Raw genomic sequence first — 22,082 nt, forward strand, 5'->3', positions numbered from 1 at the left:
TCGTCCCTAAAAAGACGTAAAAAGAGTCATTCACACATAACACTGACTGAAAATGTACTGTTCTTGATTTTCACTCTTAAAATATCACTGAGTTTTTAAAGTAGATGTATACAAGTAATATACAATTTGACAACTGATGTATGAATTGACGTTATTTTGGGATAGATTTTTGTAGTTGTTAACTCCTGTTTGCTGTTTGTATAAACTGTCTTAATTCATTTAAGAGGCTTTTCGTCTCTATTTAGTCACAATTTTTAACAATAAGATATTCAATTTGACGTATAATGCGTAAATGTGATAATATTGTGATTTTTTTATACTTTGCAGATAGTAACGATAATGATGAAGGTTAGTTTATCATGTAGTATAATACCAACAACAAAAGTTTTTGTCGCCGTCTAGTTATTTATGTACCGAGAGATCTATTTAAGCATTTATCTTCTCCAGGTCTCTCAATTCTCAGGTTTTCTTTTCAAGTTGCCATATCTGTTCTCTTTCAAGTTACTTAGCAATCCAATCCTTTTTCTTTCCTTATGTTTTTTACAATAAACTCTTTTCTCGGCCACTTATTTTAACAAGTTATTACCGCGAAAGATGTGTCAATTCTACGTCTTTTTAATTCTATGGTATTTCTACCCAACATCTCTCTTTTTTCATCTACACCATCAACATCACTCCTATTGTTTTCCTTTCTATTCAGCCTGATCTCCATTCTTTCCAAGATTCACATCACAAGTGCCTCTATCTTTCTCATATCCTTCCTTCGCTTTTCATGACTATGATCCAAAAAAGATGCTACAAACACCAAACAACTGTTTTGATGATTCAATTTTTCTTTTTCCTACGTATACCTCTTGTGAGTACTTTTGTTGAAAGCTGATTTTGCCATTTCTCTTTTCATTTTTATCTCTTATCATTATCTGTTATCAAGAAACCCAAATAACAAAATTATTATTTATTAGCCGCCAAATTATTTGGAAACTGCAGTAACTTTTGTCGTCTTTATATTTATGCTCATACCATATTCTCATGATACACCAACAAATCTATCTAAGATATTCTGCATAATTTTTTCGTCATAAATGCGTGTTATCATCCGTAAGAAACAATTAGTTTCAAAAGAACATGATCTTGCAAAACATGTATAATGAATATTATTATGTCATCATCGAGTTAGCTACGCCACTGAGGAAAGCTGTGTATTGTATTTTATTATCATTTGGTAATGTTATTTATTTGCATTGTTCCAGCTTCTAAAATAAGAGAACCTTCTGAATGTCAATTGAATGATAATGACAGTTTGGAAGACAGCGATGCAATGCCTTCATCAGGTAACAAAATTTTTATTTTTTAGAAAAATCATTCTTCATTGTCGTTCTGTTTCCTGCTTGTCTCTCAGCTCATATTTACAATGTAAATTTTACATTAAAGTGTATAACAGTGATTATTGAAGAAAAACAGGTACGCAATGCGTACATGTAACAGCCTTTCTTCAACACAGTTCAAATGATCCATATTTAACGAACATAAAATGTATCAGACATTTATATAAGATTTATAAAAGCCTCTTTAAGAAGTGAAAGATTATAATTTCACAACTATGATAATAATTTTGTAAAATATTGTCACAAACACTACTTACGCAAGGTATTGAAAATCTCGCACACTGGGCTGGCCAAAAACACAAAATAGTGACTTCTCTGAAAATACCTCAAATTTATACAATGAATTTATCATTGCTAGGGCATTTATACTCTAGCATAAGATGGTTTCGGTAGTGTGACACCCTGTATAATTGTACTGCACAGAAAAAAATATCACGTATCATATAGCGTCTTTCAAGCTATTATTTAATTCATGGGATACAACAATATCATGACTTTTGCATGGCTTTACAGAAGTTTATCATAATTTAGCCAGTCATATTCACGCACTTTTGTCGTCATACAAAACATTGAAGCGTAAGTTTAAAATGTCATTATTCTAAGGTATAACCTGAGTTCGGGTAATCCATACAGTCCCTTTTTGCGTTCCTAAATATATGACCAAAACATGGACGTCTTTTAAAGTACAATTCTTAAAATTTTCAGCGACTAAAAATCAAAAACCTCTCTTTAAGCTTTAGAATAAGTTTTAGAAAAATCACTGATGATTGTTAGAAAAAAGTTAGCCACATCATGAGCATGACAAGCCAGTCTGTGATTATGTTTTATAGCTAGATTGAATTGCTTACGTACTTTTTTAAAATGCATTTCAAGCAGTTAGTTTGCTGTGTTTCAATGTAATTATACTGTTGTTTTTATGTTTAGTTTGTCGTGCGATAGAAGAAGGTACATTTTATTTCAATGTGAATCTACAGCGCTATCCGCAGCTATTGGTGCTAATTATTTTATGACTCCTGTCAACTTTGAAATCTAATTTATGTTTTAGTTTCCCATAATGATGAACTTAAAAAAGTAGACCAATCTTCATCTTCTAGTACAATGAGTAATACGAATTTTTGATATTTATTAATGGAGCTTGAAACTCTGTTCTTTGCATTAATGTTCTTGTCTTATTCTCTATAGAGCAACATATAAAAAGAGAGGGTATTTTGCCCAATATCACGTCTTTAGAAAGTGATGAAAAAAGTAAAATGAGAGGTAATGAAGTGGGAAATTATTGTGGAATAGCGCACCAAATATTACCTTAATCTTGCTGCATGCGATGTTATGTAAATATGTTATCATATAATTGCATTGTTACTGCATTTGAAGATGTTAACGTTGCCAAAAGTGCTGTGCCTTCTGAATCGGAAGCTGGTAAGTAACAGTCTTTTCTTTACTTCCCAGCCTCATATTATCAACGTAAATTATACATGTAAATCTACATTCTACATACACAGTTACTAGTTTCTTTACTGAATTTCTAAAATGCAACATTACTACTAAATTTTTCACATTTTAAAAGGTGAGCTAAAAGTTTTGCATAGTACTGTACTGCATAATAACATAAGATCGTTACACTAGAATATTTGCACAAGATCGTTAAAAGTATGCAAAGCCGATGTGGGCAGCAAAAAATTAAAATGCATGCTAAAAAATGTTCTTTATGAAAATGCTCTTTGTGACTTAGATATTGGCGTGAGTCGTTTGAAAAATAACAAGCGTTGTTTTCAAAATGTCAGCGTTTTGAAAGATCGCTATTTTTATCCGAAACCCTAAGAATAAAAAATTCTTACCATTGAATGAATTATTTTATTGTGTTGTGTTCAGCAAATATCAATTATTCATTACATTGACGGCAAATTAATTATTTAATTTACTCTCCTGAAACTGAAAACGATTGATGCGTTGGCGTTATATTTTGTATTTCCCTACCATCTGATTTACTTAAACAAAATTAAAATAATCTGTTTTTGTTCTTCCCAAAGTCTCCGACTTTTTATCTAATGAAAAAAAATGCGCAATGCGCAAGTGATCAGTTAACTGCCACGTGTAAATTTAACATAACGTTGTTTTTAAGATTTATTTTTAATACTGCAATAAAAAAGAAACGACATCGTAAAGGTCGGTATAGTCATGCAAAAACTAATAGTAATAATGTTTATATGGTTGTTTATGTCTGCTTATGTTCAATGTATTTGAAAAGCGTTACTTTCAAACTCCAGTTTTTCTCTCTCAGCTTGTTTACCCGTGCAAAATTCAAACAGTGGCTGTAGATTCTCCATGCGTGAAACGTAGTCGTATCATGAACATTAATGCCCAACTTATTGCAATAATATAAAATGCCATTGTAGTCAGAAATATGAAAAGAGGAAATTTTATTGACGTTTCATCGCAGCGCTCGACATCTTTAGAATGGTAGTATAAGTATGGAATAAGATTGCAAAAAGGATATAAGTATTTGCAATGTATGAATAAATTAAGTAGTAAAACAGGGATTAACCAATCACAGGAAGCCTTATATTCTTATATCATCATTCTAAAGATGTCGAGGGGCGTTCAACACACAGCCGGTTCTATACTTCTATTAGAAATAATGATGCGATGCTGAAATCCATGAACGCTTTCATTTCATGTATCATTTTTTATTATTATCAAATTTATTAGCATTTACACGAACATTTTCTTTTCACTTGATTCTCAATACCACTGCGGCAGAGTCAAAAATGTGGGTGTGATACCAGGTACCAAGTAGAAAGTACTGGGTAACATGTAGCGGGGTAATGCTAGAGAAGACTGGTACTATTTAGCAGTATAATATAATACCAGATAAACGCTTTATCAAAAAGACGTAATGAACTTGTTGTGGTAAAAAAAAACGGCGATTCAACAAAGAAACTTAACATATTTAATTGTAAGTCTTAAAAGTTTTATTGTCTAAAGCTTTTACCGTTTTTGACAAAAAAATATATACTTGTGTTTATGTTGTTTTGTATAACAATGGAAGCATTGCAAATTGAATTTGTGTTTGGATGCATGAAAAGCTGAAAATACTGACTGAACATTATGATATTTTGTCCTCGATACGTTGCTTCCTCCATTTGTGCACACGTAATTTTCTCCTTTGACAATAAACACAACAAAATACTTTCTTAGCTTCCTTTCAAAATCAAAGCAAAACGCAGGAGGAATTTACTACTTTAAAGCAAGAACTTTTGGAATACCAAAAACACTAGAAAAAAAATGTTGGCGTTTTCCAAGAAAGAAAAGTAAAACGCAGCAAGCAATGCCACAACTGTTACTTCTTTTTTTTCTTACCGCAACAGTGGTCATTCCACGTAATTCTCAAAGCGAATCGGCAAATATTTATTTTTAAAGCGCAAATCAATCACAATGTGTGGCAAAGACACAATGCTACTTTTGTGTGCGCCTGTGACCAATTCTTCTTGAATCAGGCACATCTTAGATAACAATTTGAAATGCAATATTTTCGCACAAAGATTAATTTATACGAATAAACTTCTACCAGGTACCTTCCACTCGGTATTTGCTTTCCGATATCTGCTTTCCAATACTTGGTACCCCGTGCTTCTGCCCTTGTTTTTTTTATCATGCCAATCTTTTGCAAAGAATGCTGGAAAATTTGTTAAAAAAACATTATTATCTGTGATTAGCTAAGTTACAACAACAGGTTTATTCGTCCCTAAAAAGACGTAAAAAGAGTCATTCACACATAACACTGACTGAAAATGTACTGTTCTTGATTTTCACTCTTAAAATATCACTGAGTTTTTAAAGTAGATGTATACAAGTAATATACAATTTGACAACTGATGTATGAATTGACGTTATTTTGGGATAGATTTTTGTAGTTGTTAACTCCTGTTTGCTGTTTGTATAAACTGTCTTAATTCATTTAAGAGGCTTTTCGTCTCTATTTAGTCACAATTTTTAACAATAAGATATTCAATTTGACGTATAATGCGTAAATGTGATAATATTGTGATTTTTTTATACTTTGCAGATAGTAACGATAATGATGAAGGTTAGTTTATCATGTAGTATAATACCAACAACAAAAGTTTTTGTCGCCGTCTAGTTATTTATGTACCGAGAGATCTATTTAAGCATTTATCTTCTCCAGGTCTCTCAATTCTCAGGTTTTCTTTTCAAGTTGCCATATCTGTTCTCTTTCAAGTTACTTAGCAATCCAATCCTTTTTCTTTCCTTATGTTTTTTACAATAAACTCTTTTCTCGGCCACTTATTTTAACAAGTTATTACCGCGAAAGATGTGTCAATTCTACGTCTTTTTAATTCTATGGTATTTCTACCCTTCTCTCTTTTCATCTACACCATCAACATCACTCCTATTGTTTTCCTTTCTATTCAGCCTGATCTCCATTCTTTCCAAGATTCACATCACAAGTGCCTCTATCTTTCTCATATCCTTCCTTCGCTTTTCATGACTATGATCCAAAAAAGATGCTACAAACACCAAACAACTGTTTTGATGATTCAATTTTTCTTTTTCCTACGTATACCTCTTGTGAGTACTTTTGTTGAAAGCTGATTTTGCCATTTCTCTTTTCATTTTCATCTCTTATCATTATCTGTTATCAAGAAACCCAAATAACAAAATTATTATTTATTAGCCGCCAAATTATTTGGAAACTGCAGTAACTTTTGTCGTCTTTATATTTATGCTCATACCATATTCTCATGATACACCACCCAATCTATCTAAGATATTCTGCATAATTTTCGTCCCCGCTACTATGCATTGGTCATCCACAAACCTCCAGTGGCATATAACCAGCCAACATCTTTGTTCATGCTTTGTAAATTTTAATGTGTTCACTCACAGTAAAATAATTACTTTTTTGAGAAATGAATAATAATAATAGTGTAAAATTTACAAATGATGAACAAATTTGTGGGCTAGCTACGCAACTGCAAGCCTGTAATGTCTTTCAGTAAATTCATTTCTTCTTAAATTGACTCTTACATCAACACCATGCAATGCTTCCACCATCATCATCCTTTCAGCATAAACAGAAAACAACCTCTGCTCATTCTCTTCCTTCTTCAAAACCGCCACTTTGGCGTCAGAGTATGAAATGATTCTTGTGATACATGGGAATGCTGAATGCAGTCAGTTTATTTTTTTTCAGAGTATCTACAACTGGTATGCTCCGGTCGGTAAAAATTTTTTTGACAAACGCTTATAACTGCTTCTTTCCAACCTTTTTACGTTATTGGTGGTGTTGATACTATCATTACTCATAAATTTCTTAGGGTAAATACAATTGTAGCTACTCGCCTTCGATAAATAGACCTCCTAATACAACAAAGGACAATATCATTTTTTAAAAGTGTGAAAATGTGAATCAGGATTTGAAAAACAACGGAGTAGCCAGCTCAATAATTTGGGGAGGAGAGCTTATGTTCATAATGGAAAATTGTAATTTGTGGTTCTATAATTTTTATATTTTCTTATCTTTATAATCGGTGTGGTATTATGATGCGACCAAATATTAAAAGAAGCCCATACATTAACATTGTTCATATTTCATGATAAAGAGCCCATGAAATTGTTTTGTTGTGTTATAAATGAAACAAAAAATGCTCTAGTTGCTTGTCACTTAACTATATAATATTTTAACATTATTTTATTATTTATTTTTCATAATACAGAAGAGGGAAAACAACGTTTGGAAGGTTGGTATAACAAATTATTTTCAATTTCGTAAAAGATTGTGATTAATTTGTTTACTGCTCTCAATTGCTTGAGTTAGAAAATGCTTTGTAAATTTTTTCAATTCTCAGAATTTTTTAATGACTATTAATTAAGAATGAAACATTCTTTTCATTGCATGCATAAAAATGTCAGTGTCAGAACGTAAAGTGCAGCATGTCGTAAGCAACTATTTCAACTATTTCTTATTGTTCCCAGTTAAAATAAAGTCAGTTAATGAAGCGATCATTGCTTTGTAAACATTTGTAGAGATCATTGAGTAAATTCAATTTATTCATTTAAGATGATTTTCATTTATTCATTTAAGTATATTCATTTAAGATGATTTTCACTATTCATTTAAGTATATTCATTTAAGATGATTTTCGGTCCTAACTTTTTAACATTCAGATACTAAATTTCATATTTTATGTTAATGTGAAAACGAAGTGTGTTTTATCCATTGCAGAATTGCTCAATATAGTATAGCAGATCTAGAGTTTGTCAAAATGAATTATAGATGCTCAATTTTAAATTCAAAATATGTTCAAACCAAAACTATTGGATTTGAATTTCAAAAAATTAAACTTTATCAATAGACATTCCTCCATGTATTTGGAAATGGAAATATATCCAAGCATGAGCTGCAGCAATTTATTTTGACGTACTCTAGATCCGCCACTGGCTTTATTGAGTTAAAAGTTGGTATGGTCATGCAATGAACTAATCGTGGAACGTCGATTATTGCGCGTGAATTGTATGATGACCAACTCATTTCTACCTGAGTAAATTTCCATATCAAAGTAAAAACATCCTTGTTTTCTCATCCAGAGAAAAACACAGCAATGTTATATGTTATGTGATATTACCAAAACAAATAAAACTGTTAGTTGATGAATTTATTGCACGAATTTATCAGTCCTTTTTTAGTCTTTCCTGATTTGTACTTCTCCTTTAAGTTCAAGAATTGTTGCGTCAACCATGGAAATGTTGTGATAAATCAATAATACATCAGGAAAAGTTTAAAAAGATGGAGGAATATGGACGCAAACATCCAGAAAATGTTATGCTGTTCAGTGAATTGCGCGTAATTTTTAAGGAGGAGTTTTTGCTTGGCAAGGGAAGTGATGGAACCCGTGTTTACCTTGCCCTGGGAAATGATGGTTATGGAAAAGCAGTAAAGCGAATACGCAAAGATAGAGGCAAAGACTGTGCAAATCGAGAAAAAGAAATTCTTAATGAGTTTAAAGCAAAGCGTTCAAATTTTGTTGTGAATTATTGCCATTTGGAAGAGAACCTTGACGAAGAGTATTGGTACATAATATTAGATTTGTGTGAAGAATCGTTAGAGAGTTATGTGAAATCTTCTTCTTTGCAAGATCTTCAAAAAGTCGTTCATAAAGTTCTTATTCAGATCTTGAATGGTCTAGTTCACCTTCACAGTGGTCCGTGTCCTATTCTTCATCGGGATTTAAGACCATTAAACGTTCTTCGAGATGTGGATGGAAATTTTTTAATCGCTGACTTTGGTATAAGTCGAAAACTATTAAATGAAACTTCGACACATCGAAGTATTCAAAGAGGAGCTAAAAATTGGATAGCTCCAGAATCATATGACGCATCAGATGAATCAATTGATAAAGTTCGTTACAAAAAAGAGTCTGACATTATGGTAAGTTCTTGAAGTAGAACTAGAGGTCCAACTACAGCTCAATGTTTTATTTGCATTTAATTAAATATTGGTATTCGGTAGAGATAGTGATTTTACCTCATTTGTATCGTCATATAGTGTCAACCTATAAATTTAAATTAAAATAAATTAGTTTTTGTTAATCGTGTTACAGTTATAATTGTATGTTCCTTATTTAGATTGCTTTTAATACATATATATGGCTACAATTCTATTTGGAGAACATTTTTTAGATTTTTATAAGCTGCACATTTATTGTTGAGTTCTGCAAATTGCAAATAAATTTAATCTTTAAGGTTTTAGTATCCACCACTGACTGTTTATGACAATTTTTTATTGAAAATAGAATGCCGGAATGGTGGCTTATTATGTTGCAACAAAGGGGAAACATCCTTTTGGACCTGAACGGTATTTATTGAACAACATTTTGGAAGGAAACCCTGTTGGCTTAGACAAAATCAAGGATGCCACGTTCAAAGACCTTTTATCGTGGATGCTACAGTTGAAACCTGAGGACAGGCCATCTGCCAATGAGGCGTTAAAACACCCTTATCTACTATCAGACGAAGAGAAGTTTAACATGCTGTGTGATATGGGGAACCAACTGGAGGTGAAACATTCACAAGGTCAAAATTCTCCCCCTTCAGACGATCATGCGCAGTTGTATGGTTCCACAGAATGGAAGGAGAGTATCGATCATGAAGTCGTCAAAGATTTGATCAACTTTGAAGTAAACGACAGTATAAGAACTCTAAAGTACGAGTCTACATGGGCAGGATGCTTAAGATTTATACGAAACGTTGACCAACATTGGAAAAATAAGCCTCTTCTGCATCTATCACAATATGTAAAGCAAGGCAATTATAAAAAGTATTTCCTGCAACGTTTTCCTGAACTTCCTCTTCTGGTGCACAAAGTCATTAGGTCCACTCACAGGAAAACTAAAACTGAACACAAGAATAATTAAGAACATCGTGCATTTGTTCAGGATTTGTTTACACTATCTACTCATAAGTTTTGTTGTCTCGCTTTTAAATTTAATGACTTTTCATTTAAACATTTTCTCACTTGAAACTGGAGTCATATAATTAATTATGCAATATATACTGTGAAAAATTGTAATCTCCGCAAATGGATATGATTACTTAAAATATTTATAATGGGACTTAAAATATTACTAATTCGAATGTACAGTCATATAGTGGCAACGTATCCCTCGCAATACATGTTATTCATCTTGTTAAATGAATTAAAATCATATGTTCGTCATTCGTATTTTGTTAAATATATGCATGGCTGCGACTCAAAATTATTTAGATTTTTGAGCGTTGGAGATTTACCTCATCGCAGAATACAGAGAGGAGTTAACAATTGGATAACTCCAGTCATATGATCTATCCAAAATCCAATCATCAATGTATCTTGTTACAAGAAATAGTCTAATGTTCTGATAAGTGTTTGTTGTGGACATTTAAATGTAGTTGAATTCTGCAAATAACAAATAAAGTCAATTTTTGACATTTCAGTATCCACCGCAACTAACCTTGTAACTAATATGATGTTTTTTATTGATTTTGGAAAGCAGGAATAGTAGCTTCTTACGTTGAAACAAATGGAAAACATCGTTTCGGACCTGAACGGTTTTTATTTTTCCATAAATGTTTTCAGTATGAAATTGATATTGGCAAAAAGTTGAAGTCAATTATTTAAGTAACACTTTATGCAATGAAATTCGTCAAATTTATTCAATGAAATACAGATGATGTTTCACTTCACTTTAAAAATTTGAGAAATTTTTGACAAATCTTCCTTTTCCCATTTGCTTTTGATTACTGGCCATATCCAAGCTGTTTGTACACCTGCCACATTTCAACATCATGTCAAAATGCTTTATTGATAATTCTCCGCTTTCTTTGTAAACGAAAAACACCCATAGATTTGCCATATTCCATTCTACAATTGGAAGATTTTTCGTTTGCAAGCCTGTTATGGTCATTCTCAGTCCTACTCGTGTTACAGTTCATTACCGTTCGCATCAAATTATCTCGAGAGCTATTTAAGATCTCGGCAAAATATACGCATAGACCGCAGTCCTGTGTATTTCTACTGTAGAAGCACAGCCTGACATTTCTACGAAGTTGACCGACATTTCTTGCTACTTGGAGTGGACTTGGATGAAATCAAAGATGCCACACTAAAACCAGAAGACAAGCCATCTGCAGACGAAGAATGTTATGTATAAAGTTGGAAAACAACGATCGATTAAAACAATTGTCTGTGTTAGATAAAATGCAAAATGAGTGAAAACTTGAGCGCTTTCCGGCACCCGTGTCATAATTACCAGATATTCAACATGTTGAATAATTTCGGTCAGGAATGAATGTTTCCTCCAAGTGTGCGCGCAAAAAAAGCTATCGCCTCAGCAAATGTATTCTTTACGCATGCTCTGTCTACGGTAATATTTGCTATTCAAAGCAAAATGGCTGCTGCTTATGATCTGTTTGATTCGTCGTCAGGTGTAGAAGACAAAGAAATGTTGCTTTTTCCACTTTTATTGCGGCTACGGCGAAGGCGTTTGAAAGCAGCTAAATAAACTACATGGACAAAGTGTGGAATTTCTCGACGGCCTACACAGGGAGCTACAAATATTGTCCGTGAGCTGTATGCTGAAGATGCTGAGCAGTTTCGGAAGTATCGTAGATTGGATAAAACCGCTTTCGATAAATGAATTTGGTCTTCTAACATTATATCAGCTATCACGTTTTGTGCCGCCATCTTTGTCTAAAGTATAAAATGAGTTACTTTGCGCATGCGTAAAGTTACATTTGCTGAGGCGATATCTTTTGATGCGCGCTCATTTGGAGGAAACATTCATTCGTGACCAACATTATTCAACATGATGAATATCATGACAAATATGACACGCGTGCCGGAAAGCGCTCAAAAATGCCGCCGAACACTAAAAGAACTTGCTTACGCCAACTTTCGCGAGTGAAGCTTAGCTCAGCTACAGTATAGTGAAGCCAGTAGAGACACTCTATTGAAATTTTTTGTGTCACGCATATCTTATTACACATGTGATTACCATAGTAGCAGCCAACAATTGCAATTTCTGACCAATAGGAATGATGAAATGGTCAACGGCAGCCAGTAAACTAATTAAATATACAGCAGCCAGTTGCACAGCCATGGAGCATTTTCAACCCTGTGCTAAATTGAGCTCCGTTAAGTGAGTTGAAACTACAGCTCCGTCTTAATACAAATCATTAGCTATATCAAAAACGCAATTATAAGCCAAATTTTCAACCCTGTGCTGAGTTCAAGCCCAATGTCGAAATTTCAACCCTGTTTTAGCTAATCGGGTTAAAATTGCGGCTCCAATTAGGGGCTGATTACAGAAACCCGGGTAGCCGTGATTCAGCCAAGCGTTAAATGATTTTGGGGAATGGAAACAATGCAATACTTGTCATCAGATAAATCTTCTCGAGCAATTTCGCAATATTCTGATTTAATAACTACGCAAAACATTTAAAATGAAAACAATCAATTTGGCCTAATTTGAGAATTACAACAGGAATGAATTGCGGCATTTAACAAACTGTTCTAGTTTTTAATCTTGAAATTTTGCCTCGAAATCCCTCAAAATCATTTCACGCCTCACTGAAACCCGGTTAACTGGGATCATGTAAACAGCCCCTTAACATTCTAACATCGCCATGTGTCGAACTCAGCACTGGAACGAAAATTACCACCTTGTAATCGTTTTTAACGTAGGGCTGAGTTTTTTAACCATATCTAGTCAATTGATGTCTGCTAGACATGATTTTTATGTTTTATATTTCTGGTGTCTATTAGATTAGATTCCTATTAATCTCTAATTACTTTTTAATTAATTGCCAAAGGCTAAACTTTGTTTTGGAGGACCCCAAACAGATTTTTAGAGTTTTTGTATTTATGTAATTTGTTTTTGAATTTATAATTTTCAGTGTGCCAATTTAACAATCTTTAGGGAAGTGAAATATGGAGCTTTTGGCTGCGTACTCTATTTAAAATGGACTCCAAACAAACTCTTTGTTTGAAATGTTACGCCACAGGGTACAGCAAGAATAGAAGATTTATTGTATGGTAAACGATCAGTATTTTGTCATAAACATCAAGAATAGTTATTTTTTGCATACGGCTTATGCTTAAGTCACAAAATAATTTTACAAAACTTACATGAAGTAGCTCAATCATTAGTAAAACAATCATGTTTATTGCAAGAACTACGGAAAAGGGTTTTCCGACAATTATTTCTACATTATCAGAAAAAAATTAATGTGGGCAATTTGTACTGTTACTTAAAAATTGGAAGTCCCTATGGAAATTTTCGAAGATGGATGAACGTTTTTTTTATTGTGAGGACACGAGCAAAGTGTTAATAAAGGCAGGTAAAGAAAGAGTGAAGAAAATCATTGACTCGAGCAAAACTAGAGGAGATTCCATTCATGAATGATTAGAAAAAGAGAATCCTTGAAGGGAATCCTGACATTAAAATACAATGTTGCAAGTCATATGTATCATCATATACTTCACTGAACCATATAAAGTGTCATTTAAAGAGTCAAATCGTGAGTCAAGGAAAAACTGATGCTACAACTTGCTCGTTTGTTGCAAAACGTACACGACAATCAAATTCAAGGGCAACGTTTTCTTTCCAGGAAGACTGTGTTTTTTGCGGTGAAAAATATTTTATGCGAAAGGATCCCCGTCAACATAGTCGATGGCATTCACTTACCTTGTGTAAGATGGCAGATCGTGGTGTGGGGCAAAAGTCATTTAAAGAAACGATATTACATGCGTGTGACATACGTAATGATAAATGAGCAGAGCAAGTACGCACCAGAGTACTAGGGGCAGTTAGTGACCTTTATGCTGCCGATGCCAGATACCACTGGGACTGCCGACAAATTTTATGGCACCACGACAAATATCCGAATGTCCAAATGTGCAAATGCAAAAGAAAGTCAGAACAAAGAAGACTAAGATGAGGTTTTCCAAACTGTTATTAATAAGATAAGATCCGATTACTCCCAAGTTTGGAACTCTGTTGAAATTTACAATATGTACATTTCTAACAGTGGAACCTAACTTTCTCGACGTTAACATTTGGAGAATCTTAACAATGTCCTTTGTAAACATTTGTTAATCCTGTCATCTCCTGGAGTTGCATACATTTTTTGGGAGAAAGCTCAAGAATTTTTTAAAGTCGTCGAGGAAATTGGCAGCGGTGATATAAATGCCATTGCTGAGCGTATAGTTAAAGAGTGTAAAACTCTTAAACATGACAATGAAACCTGGTACAAGACGTCTGTGGATAAAAATATTACTGCCGAAAGCAAAAGCGCTACGTTGTTGCATCTGTTATCCTATATCTCGATTAAGTTGATTAACACTTTACCTGCAATACTTATTGGCAATATAGTAACTAGCAGTTTTTCTAACCGGCCTACCTACCTTCAAATTTCACGGGATCTTTTTGCGAGAGATAAATCCCTCATATCGAATTTGTATGATTTTGGAGTCACTTGCTCATATGATGAAATTTTGAGGTTAAAAACCTCTGCTGCGATGGCAGCTTTTGACAATTGTTATGGGGATTTCAAATGCTTCCCAAATTTTGTCCAGGTGGTGGCTGATAATTTTGATGCCAACATTTCATCCCAGAATTGCCAGCTATCTACACACGCCCCTATAATGCTGCCGACATCGACGAAATCCACTGATCAAAGCATTAGTGCACAGAATATCCACCGTCTCAATAGACAAGAAATTAAAGATAGCATACCACGCGACATTCAATTTCAAAATTTTCATGGCCCCTTATTTCAAAGTCGACAATGCCCGAATGTTCTGGATTTAACACAAATTTGGCGCGTGAACAAGGTCAGACATTGAATCCTGCAACTAAAGCTGTGTTTCGATCCCTGATTAACAAAATTCCGTCAAACCCAAACACAATGATGACTGCTATGGTTGAAGTAAAGAAACTTGTTATGCAAACTGTCTAGGATTACACAGCTTTACTTGTGATCAACAACTATATCGAGTAATGGTAAACATCCTTTTGGCGTATCCGCATATGTTCGAGAAATTCATTCCGAGACATTGAGTAATGCATATCTTCATGGGTTTTGTTGGATGCTTGGATCACTGATGTCTGATACGGGTTTTAAAGAGATCCTTCAAGCGGCTTTTGTTGGTGTTAACCGTAAGCTTTCTGGTAAACGATTTCCTCCGAATGTCCGAGCTCTGCGAATGCTTGCAAAGGAAATTTTACAAAATGTTATGAAAGATATCCAGTGCTCTGAGCACTTGACTTTGTTAATGGGAGAAAAGGCAGAAAAAAGAACGACAACCAAAATTTTGTTAGAAAATTTCTTTAAACCAGTGTTCATCATGATGATGTGTGTTCGGGCAAAGAGAGAGGGTGACTGGTCTTTACATCTTGGAGCAGTGGAGGCTATGATGCCCTACTTTTCGCGGCTGGGCATTTCAACCACGCAAGATATGGTTTATATTATTTGCGCTCAATGGAGCGTCTTCCGGCAGAACTTAGAGATAGATTTATGAAAGGGAAGCATGTAATAGGACATAAGCCTGGTTTATGGAATGAATTTGGTCGGATATATTTATCGAAACAACGTTTATGCGTTATGGTAATGGCCAGGTGGCTATATTGGTAAAACTTTGAACCTTTCAGCAATATCTCGTTGGGAATTTAGTCTTCATATTGCAGCGATCTGATTAAATGCGCATCTGAAATGAAAGATGAAGAATCATCATCAAACGATGTAGCTACCCATAACGAAGAAATGCCAGCACGTATATTTTCGGATGCAAAAGATCAAGAGAAATTGAGAGTAAGCTGCAATTGTGTATTGTTCCACTAAATCTAGAAAGCCATTGTGAGAATTTATTTAATATCGTAACTGGCGAAATTGCTCCAGATTCGTCAAGATAGATGAAGCTGTGCGTCTTGGAGAGAATCAAAAATGTTCCATGAATGTTCCATTACGCTTCGTGTGTCTTTATCATATATGAGTCATTAGATATCATTATACTTTAAAAATCTGGATATGTCTGTTCTATGTCAAAAGTAATGACCTTATTTTTAAAATACGGTGAAAGATCAGGAAATAAATGTAAAAAGAAGTCATAAAAACAGGTATGACTGAAAGAGTACATTTAAGCAGTATTAAAATATGTTTTTGTTATCGGGTTAAATTACAGTAATTTAGAAAATGTTCACATGGCTTTGTCAAAATCACCACAAAACCCGACAATCAATCGTTTGCAGCATTTTTTATTCGGTCAGTGGAAATGTTCAATAACAGCCAAATAATAAAATTTTAGATTCCTAACCTCTTTGTTTTATAAAATCTTTGTAACTCATTTTGTATATATACACATTTCTACAAGATAGCATGCCAGTATCAGTCTGTATTACTTTCATAATTTATTTAAACGTGCTAAAAAGCAGAGGTGAGACAGTTTGGATGGCTGAAATCTAGAAATAGAATGTGTCAGCCAATATATGAGCTCGTAAATTAGATTTTCACCAAGGGTGCCAAGTTGACACTCTTAAAATTATGAATTTTATATTTTGTAAAGATACAAAAAATGCAAAAACCTGCTTGGGGTCCTTAACAGCAACGTTCTGTCTTAAATTGGCATTTAGCAACCAGACTATAATTAGAATTTAAATTGAGTTAATTTAACACGCACAATAAAACATGCGAGTAAACAGCCATTTTCATGTCAAGAACGCTAGTCAGATTAATCACCCACATGCCACAATGGCTACTCCATTTTCACATTCTCTGCATGAACGAAAACGTGTAGTAACTGTAACGTACGGAGCAAATGCCACTAGCAAGCTGCTGTAGACCCAATTTGACTTTATATTTTCTTTACAATCCGCCTACAATAGTTCACTAATTTTCTTATTTACACTTCTTTATTGACATTCCTTTAAGTAAATTCTGTTAGTAACTTATACGTCTTTTTATGTACATGCACTATTCGTGTTATGGACGGTAAGATTTGTATATTATTTATTGGCACAGGATCATGCACGTAGCCAGAACAATAATTGGGGCATATTCATATACATTAATTTTATAATCCGTAAAACAAATTTTATTTTTACGATAGAAAACATGCTCAATTGCATGCGCATATAAAATTTAAATAAAACATTTCCAAATTCAATATTCACAAATTTTATTTTCACTCCACCCACCCCCTCCCTAAGGGAAAGTATAGTTTTTCCAGCTGTGATCTTTGGAAATGCTTCCATTGTTAAAAGATTATTTACATACGAGATGCAAAGCAAGTCATAAGTATTATTTTGATAGTTGATTCTCATCAGACGAAGCAAAAACTTTAAGTAGTGGAACAAGCACTGAAATTATTGTAAGTTTTATTTGTATCATATTCTCTTTATCATTTAACACTGGTACGCTTTGCAATAAAAATTTGCGAATTTATTCAGTATATGTAATGACAATATTAAAATTCCATTGCGTTAAACGTTTGATTTTATCACCGTGAATTTGACTTTCTATCGCCATAAATTTGTACTTTCGATGTGTTCAAATCCCAATACTATATTTTTAATCGTATAGCAATAGATTTCTACAAATTACGGAAAATTGGAAAGGATCAAGCGACTTTACTATTCCAACTAAAACAATTGCAAACGATTCACTAGGCTTCAGTTTTCTTGCATTTTTACCCACAAGTAAAGTTATAGTAAAATAAAGTTTGAGTTCATATCATCTAAGCAACATTGTTAGCTTGTGTATTAAAAATTTATCTTGTTCATTCGTCATGACAAAGTTGCTTGAACTACGTAGGCGGAAATGGACACGCAAGCAAATTTTTTATTTCTTGCATGGGAAGACCGGTTTCGGGAAAATTTATAAAAAAAATTACGAAAAAGAACAGTTCCTTTTTTAATTATTTGATCAAGCGACTAACAACTGTTAGAGAGTTCTGTAAATGAAAAATTACCTGGATTTTCCAGCATTTAAATCAACACACTGTTCAAGTCTGTCGTTTGCATGTTAATAGCCGTTTGAATAGGGAAGCTTTATGTTTAAGAGAGCATTGATAGTCTTGGTGAATGTTAAGTCAATCACAACTTCGACAAATGTTCAAGACTGTCGGCGAATATCATCTTTTTAAAAGTGAAGGTAGCCACAGTCGCTCGGCCAGAGTTACCGGTTCATTAGACACATGCATGCAATGGCAACCTAAAACAGGAAGTCAAATGATGCCGAATATTTTAAAATGACTTGTTCCTTTCACAATTGTAATTTCTTTGCATTATGATTGCGATATGAGTAATATATGGTCGTATCACTTATCTTATCTTTTATAGCTTAGACATGAATTGCAACGCAGTTTTCACCAACATTATATTAGCTCTACTTCATCATGTTATTATATGATAGCGGCACTAGTCGGTCTTCACTTTGACATGTTTAAAACGTATTGGAAAGTCCTTTAATTTCTGACTACTTATATGAGTTATGATCTTGAATACTAACTATACACAGTGTCGTCCAAAATTCTTGTATGTGCAATCTTTATAGAATATACTTAAAGTTCCTACATCATGGTCATAGAAATAACTTGTTTACATAGTTAAATAGAATTTAAGAACATTTGCTATGTAATCGACGGAAGAAAATTTTACTTTATGTCCTAGATGAAGGCAGGGCCGAGATTTGGGTACAAACTTTGCGGGCTGACGGACCATTTTGCCCGACATAAATAGTGTAGCTATAGACTTACCCAATGAATCTTGAAAGCTTGTAAAAGTAATTTATGAGATAGATATATACAATAAATGCAATTTTCAATACTATGCTATTTTCACTTGCATAATAACTCACCTTATAAAATAAAGTTTTACGGCGCTATATAAAAATCATGGCTATACGTCATATTTTTAGCAATAATGAGTCGTGACATGCATTTTTTTATAACTTCTTAAAATCACGATAAATGCTAATTCAACTCAATCTTGAGATCCTCTAATCTAACAATTCCGGACTAATCGCTATAAAACTTGTATGTACGCTGTAATGAACACAAATTATAAAATTGAATCAACAAAGTGCAGTAGCTAAATGCTTTCTGAATACTTTGTAACATACTTATAACTATTTTACAGCACCTCGGGGAAACAGTGTGTTTAGTGGCCTAAGAAACGTGTTGCATATTGCTCACTAAAAAGCTGAGGGCAACAACGGGCCATGCTTTTAAGCCAAAACGTAAGAGCACGCAGGAGAGTTTATCGTGAAAACGTTCACAAAATTAGTTACTTTTTCTTTAGTTGCTTTTTTGTTAATCAAAAATTTTCATCTACCATCACTGATGCAAAATCAAGGTTAGTTTTGCTAGAAAACCTTTCCACTTTTTTTTGGACAATCAATTGGAAATACTGTAAAACTATATATGCCTAAAAGTTTGCACTCTTTTAAGTTTATTTAAAGAAGGCGTCTTTACCTGGAGCAGCACGACAATATTGTTTGTTAATTGCATGTGGGAAACGTACTATTCTTAATTTCTCAAATATTTGTGTGTGTAACGGTATTTTTTCGTAGCTGAGGTTGTTATTGAATTTCCTACATTACGTTTCTACTCTTTACTGTCCATTAATACCAATCAGGATATTATTCAACAAAGGATACACGAGTTCATTTTTCATTACAAGTAAATACAACAAACTGTAAGTTAATGGAAACTAGAGCATAATTCACACGACATAAATTAATCTAGATTGAGCCCAGGTTCAAATGAAGCCATGTTTGTCGTTTTTGGTGTGTGAACACTACTGATTCAGGTTTGATCTGGGTTTAATTCATTCGACTTCTGGACGTGAGTTGAGCTAAACCGAGGTTTAGCTTGGTTTGTTTATGTCGTGTGAATTGGACTTAGCATAAAATAAATTTGAATTGCTTCCCTAAGTAAAAGTAAACGGAATTTCCACATATCATTTTGAGAAGTCATGCAACTTTCAAATATTTTGTAGTGCATGTTATCTCAAAATTGTTAATGGTTGTAATCAGATTTGATACGTGCAAGTAGAAAACCCTACCCGATGTACTTTTTAAAATTATGGAATACAAGAACAACATGTTACTATCTCATTTTCAAAAATTTGCCAGAGAAATTCATGTAACTTGCCCGACTAGACGAAAGATTGGAAATATTTTGGGAGATAATCACCCTCTCCCCCCCCCCCAATATTTTCCAGAAGTTTCGCCCTAGAAGTAGATGACTTCGCACCGCATGTGACGTAAAAAGGAGAACTCATGCATTAAAGATATAGCTTTCATTATTGGTGGGTTGCGACCATCCCCCTGGGAGTGAAAGAACAATAGAGTGCTCGCCATGTTAGATGACATTTCCATTGTACATGAGGGAAATCTTCCAACTTGGCGGCTATGACGTAGCTTGCAACCCAAGAATAGTGAATAATGATGTTGTAGCAACTGCTCTTAAAAAGTCACCCTAAAAAAGATTCCACATATGCGTGTACTTTGACTACATCATTTGAGAGAATAATCAAAGACAACGTTTAGAAAGTGTAGAACTGCGTTTTCTCTTTTTACGTCACTTCCGGTGCGAAGTCACGAACTTTTAGGCGCAAAAAGCCATTGCAAAAAGCCCATAAAGATAAAATTTTTGTCTTATCAAATATATTGCAAATGTTCTTTAACTCAATTTAACTATCAAAAGAAGTTATTTCCCTGATCCTAATATATCCATTTAGTCACATTGCCTTCAGGGAACGTAGATAAATGTAGTGATATACAATTTTACGAATGTATCAGCTTATTTACATCATTAAAAACAAAGTAGTGTTATATAATCTTTCAAATTTCATTTTATGAATAAAATAAAAAGTGGTCAATAACGACTGTTTGCTGATGCTGAAAAGCATTGCATTTAACTTTATTTAAATTAAAGATAAGTTTGTGCGTTTTATCATTGAAAAAAATTTATATTCCTGGTATTTTTGTAAAGCGTTAACTAAAGTAGCTATGATAGTGTAAGATTTTTGATGAATGTGCTTTATTTTTATTCAAGTCATGTCATGAATGGCTACCATGTTAGATGATTTTAACAAAGGATTTTTTTCATTCGCGTACGGGGCCAAAAAGAAATGGGGGTGCTGACACTTTCTTGCCCGACGAAAACGAAAACTGCCCGACGTGAATTTTATTGATGTAAAAAAAACACTCTATGCCTGGATTGCTGTCTAAAACATATTAATAACGTCAATAATATCGCTAAATTGTTTTAATACTTTATGTTTGTGTATTCATTGCTTAAGTACGTACTTCAACTTTTACTAACTGACATCGTACCATACTTAGCTATTTGTGGATAAAATATTCTGTCCATTTATCATATGCTTAAAGGTCACCGATTGCTACTCATTTCTAACTGGTTGGAGATCTTGCACAAAGCATGTAAGAACGATGAAAAGGTATAATTTATTAAAGTAAATGGTTTGAACCCGGGAGTATCGTTACATGTTTGTAAATGATGATCATCCAGGTTAATAAAGTCCTGAGAAGGACTGTTTTTGTTGTTGTTGACTGACGTTTCGACAACCTTAGCGGTAGTCATCTTCAGAGTCAAATGAGGAGTAAACGTCAGGTTAGCCGTATTTGTTATATGGTTCTTACGTCATTGTATTGTGTGTACAGGAAATGTGTACTGTCATTGTGAATTAGTGTTGAGTGAAATATTTTTATTTTTAGTTGTGATGTGTGATTTAGGTGTGATGTTTTTAGTTGTGATGTGTGATTTAGGTGTGATGTTTTTAGTTGTAATGTGTGGGTGTCAATTGTGTATTGTCATTTTGAATTAGTGTGAAGTGTAATGTTTTTAGTTGATCGTTTGTTTGTATTGTGAATAAGTTGTTTGTAAGGTGCCGGTAATTGCTGTGATCTGTTCTTGGGGGAGTTTGTTCCGAGTTGGTATACCAACTTTCTAAAGTAAGCCGTTGTCTATAGTCAGTACTGTAAGTAATGCATTTTGCCGAGTCCCAGTCAATGTTGTGCTTTGTGATCCGGTGATGTTCGGCAATGTGATTAGTTTTGTCTTGTTTCTTAGTAGCTCGTTTGTGTTCAATAAGTCTTATGTTTAAGTTCCTACCAGTTTCC

General features: G+C 33.7%; 1 protein-coding gene across 1 annotated transcript in view; it reads left to right on the forward strand.

Annotated features, from left to right (window-relative positions):
* LOC124438523 (probable serine/threonine-protein kinase ireA) overlaps positions 1-22,082 on the forward strand; it is a 43,670-nt gene that overhangs the window by 8,025 nt on the left and 13,563 nt on the right. The window contains exons 6-11 of the mRNA XM_046988692.1: positions 328-348; positions 1,251-1,331; positions 2,310-2,330; positions 2,431-2,487; positions 2,568-2,642; positions 2,757-2,801. Coding sequence (XP_046844648.1) covers positions 328-348; positions 1,251-1,331; positions 2,310-2,330; positions 2,431-2,487; positions 2,568-2,642; positions 2,757-2,801 — 300 coding nt within the window. The remainder of the gene's footprint in view (positions 1-327; positions 349-1,250; positions 1,332-2,309; positions 2,331-2,430; positions 2,488-2,567; positions 2,643-2,756; positions 2,802-22,082) is intronic.

This window comes from Xenia sp. Carnegie-2017, unplaced genomic scaffold, assembly GCF_021976095.1.
Source record: "Xenia sp. Carnegie-2017 unplaced genomic scaffold, XeniaSp_v1 HiC_scaffold_19, whole genome shotgun sequence".
Lineage (NCBI taxonomy): Eukaryota > Metazoa > Cnidaria > Anthozoa > Malacalcyonacea > Xeniidae > Xenia > Xenia sp. Carnegie-2017.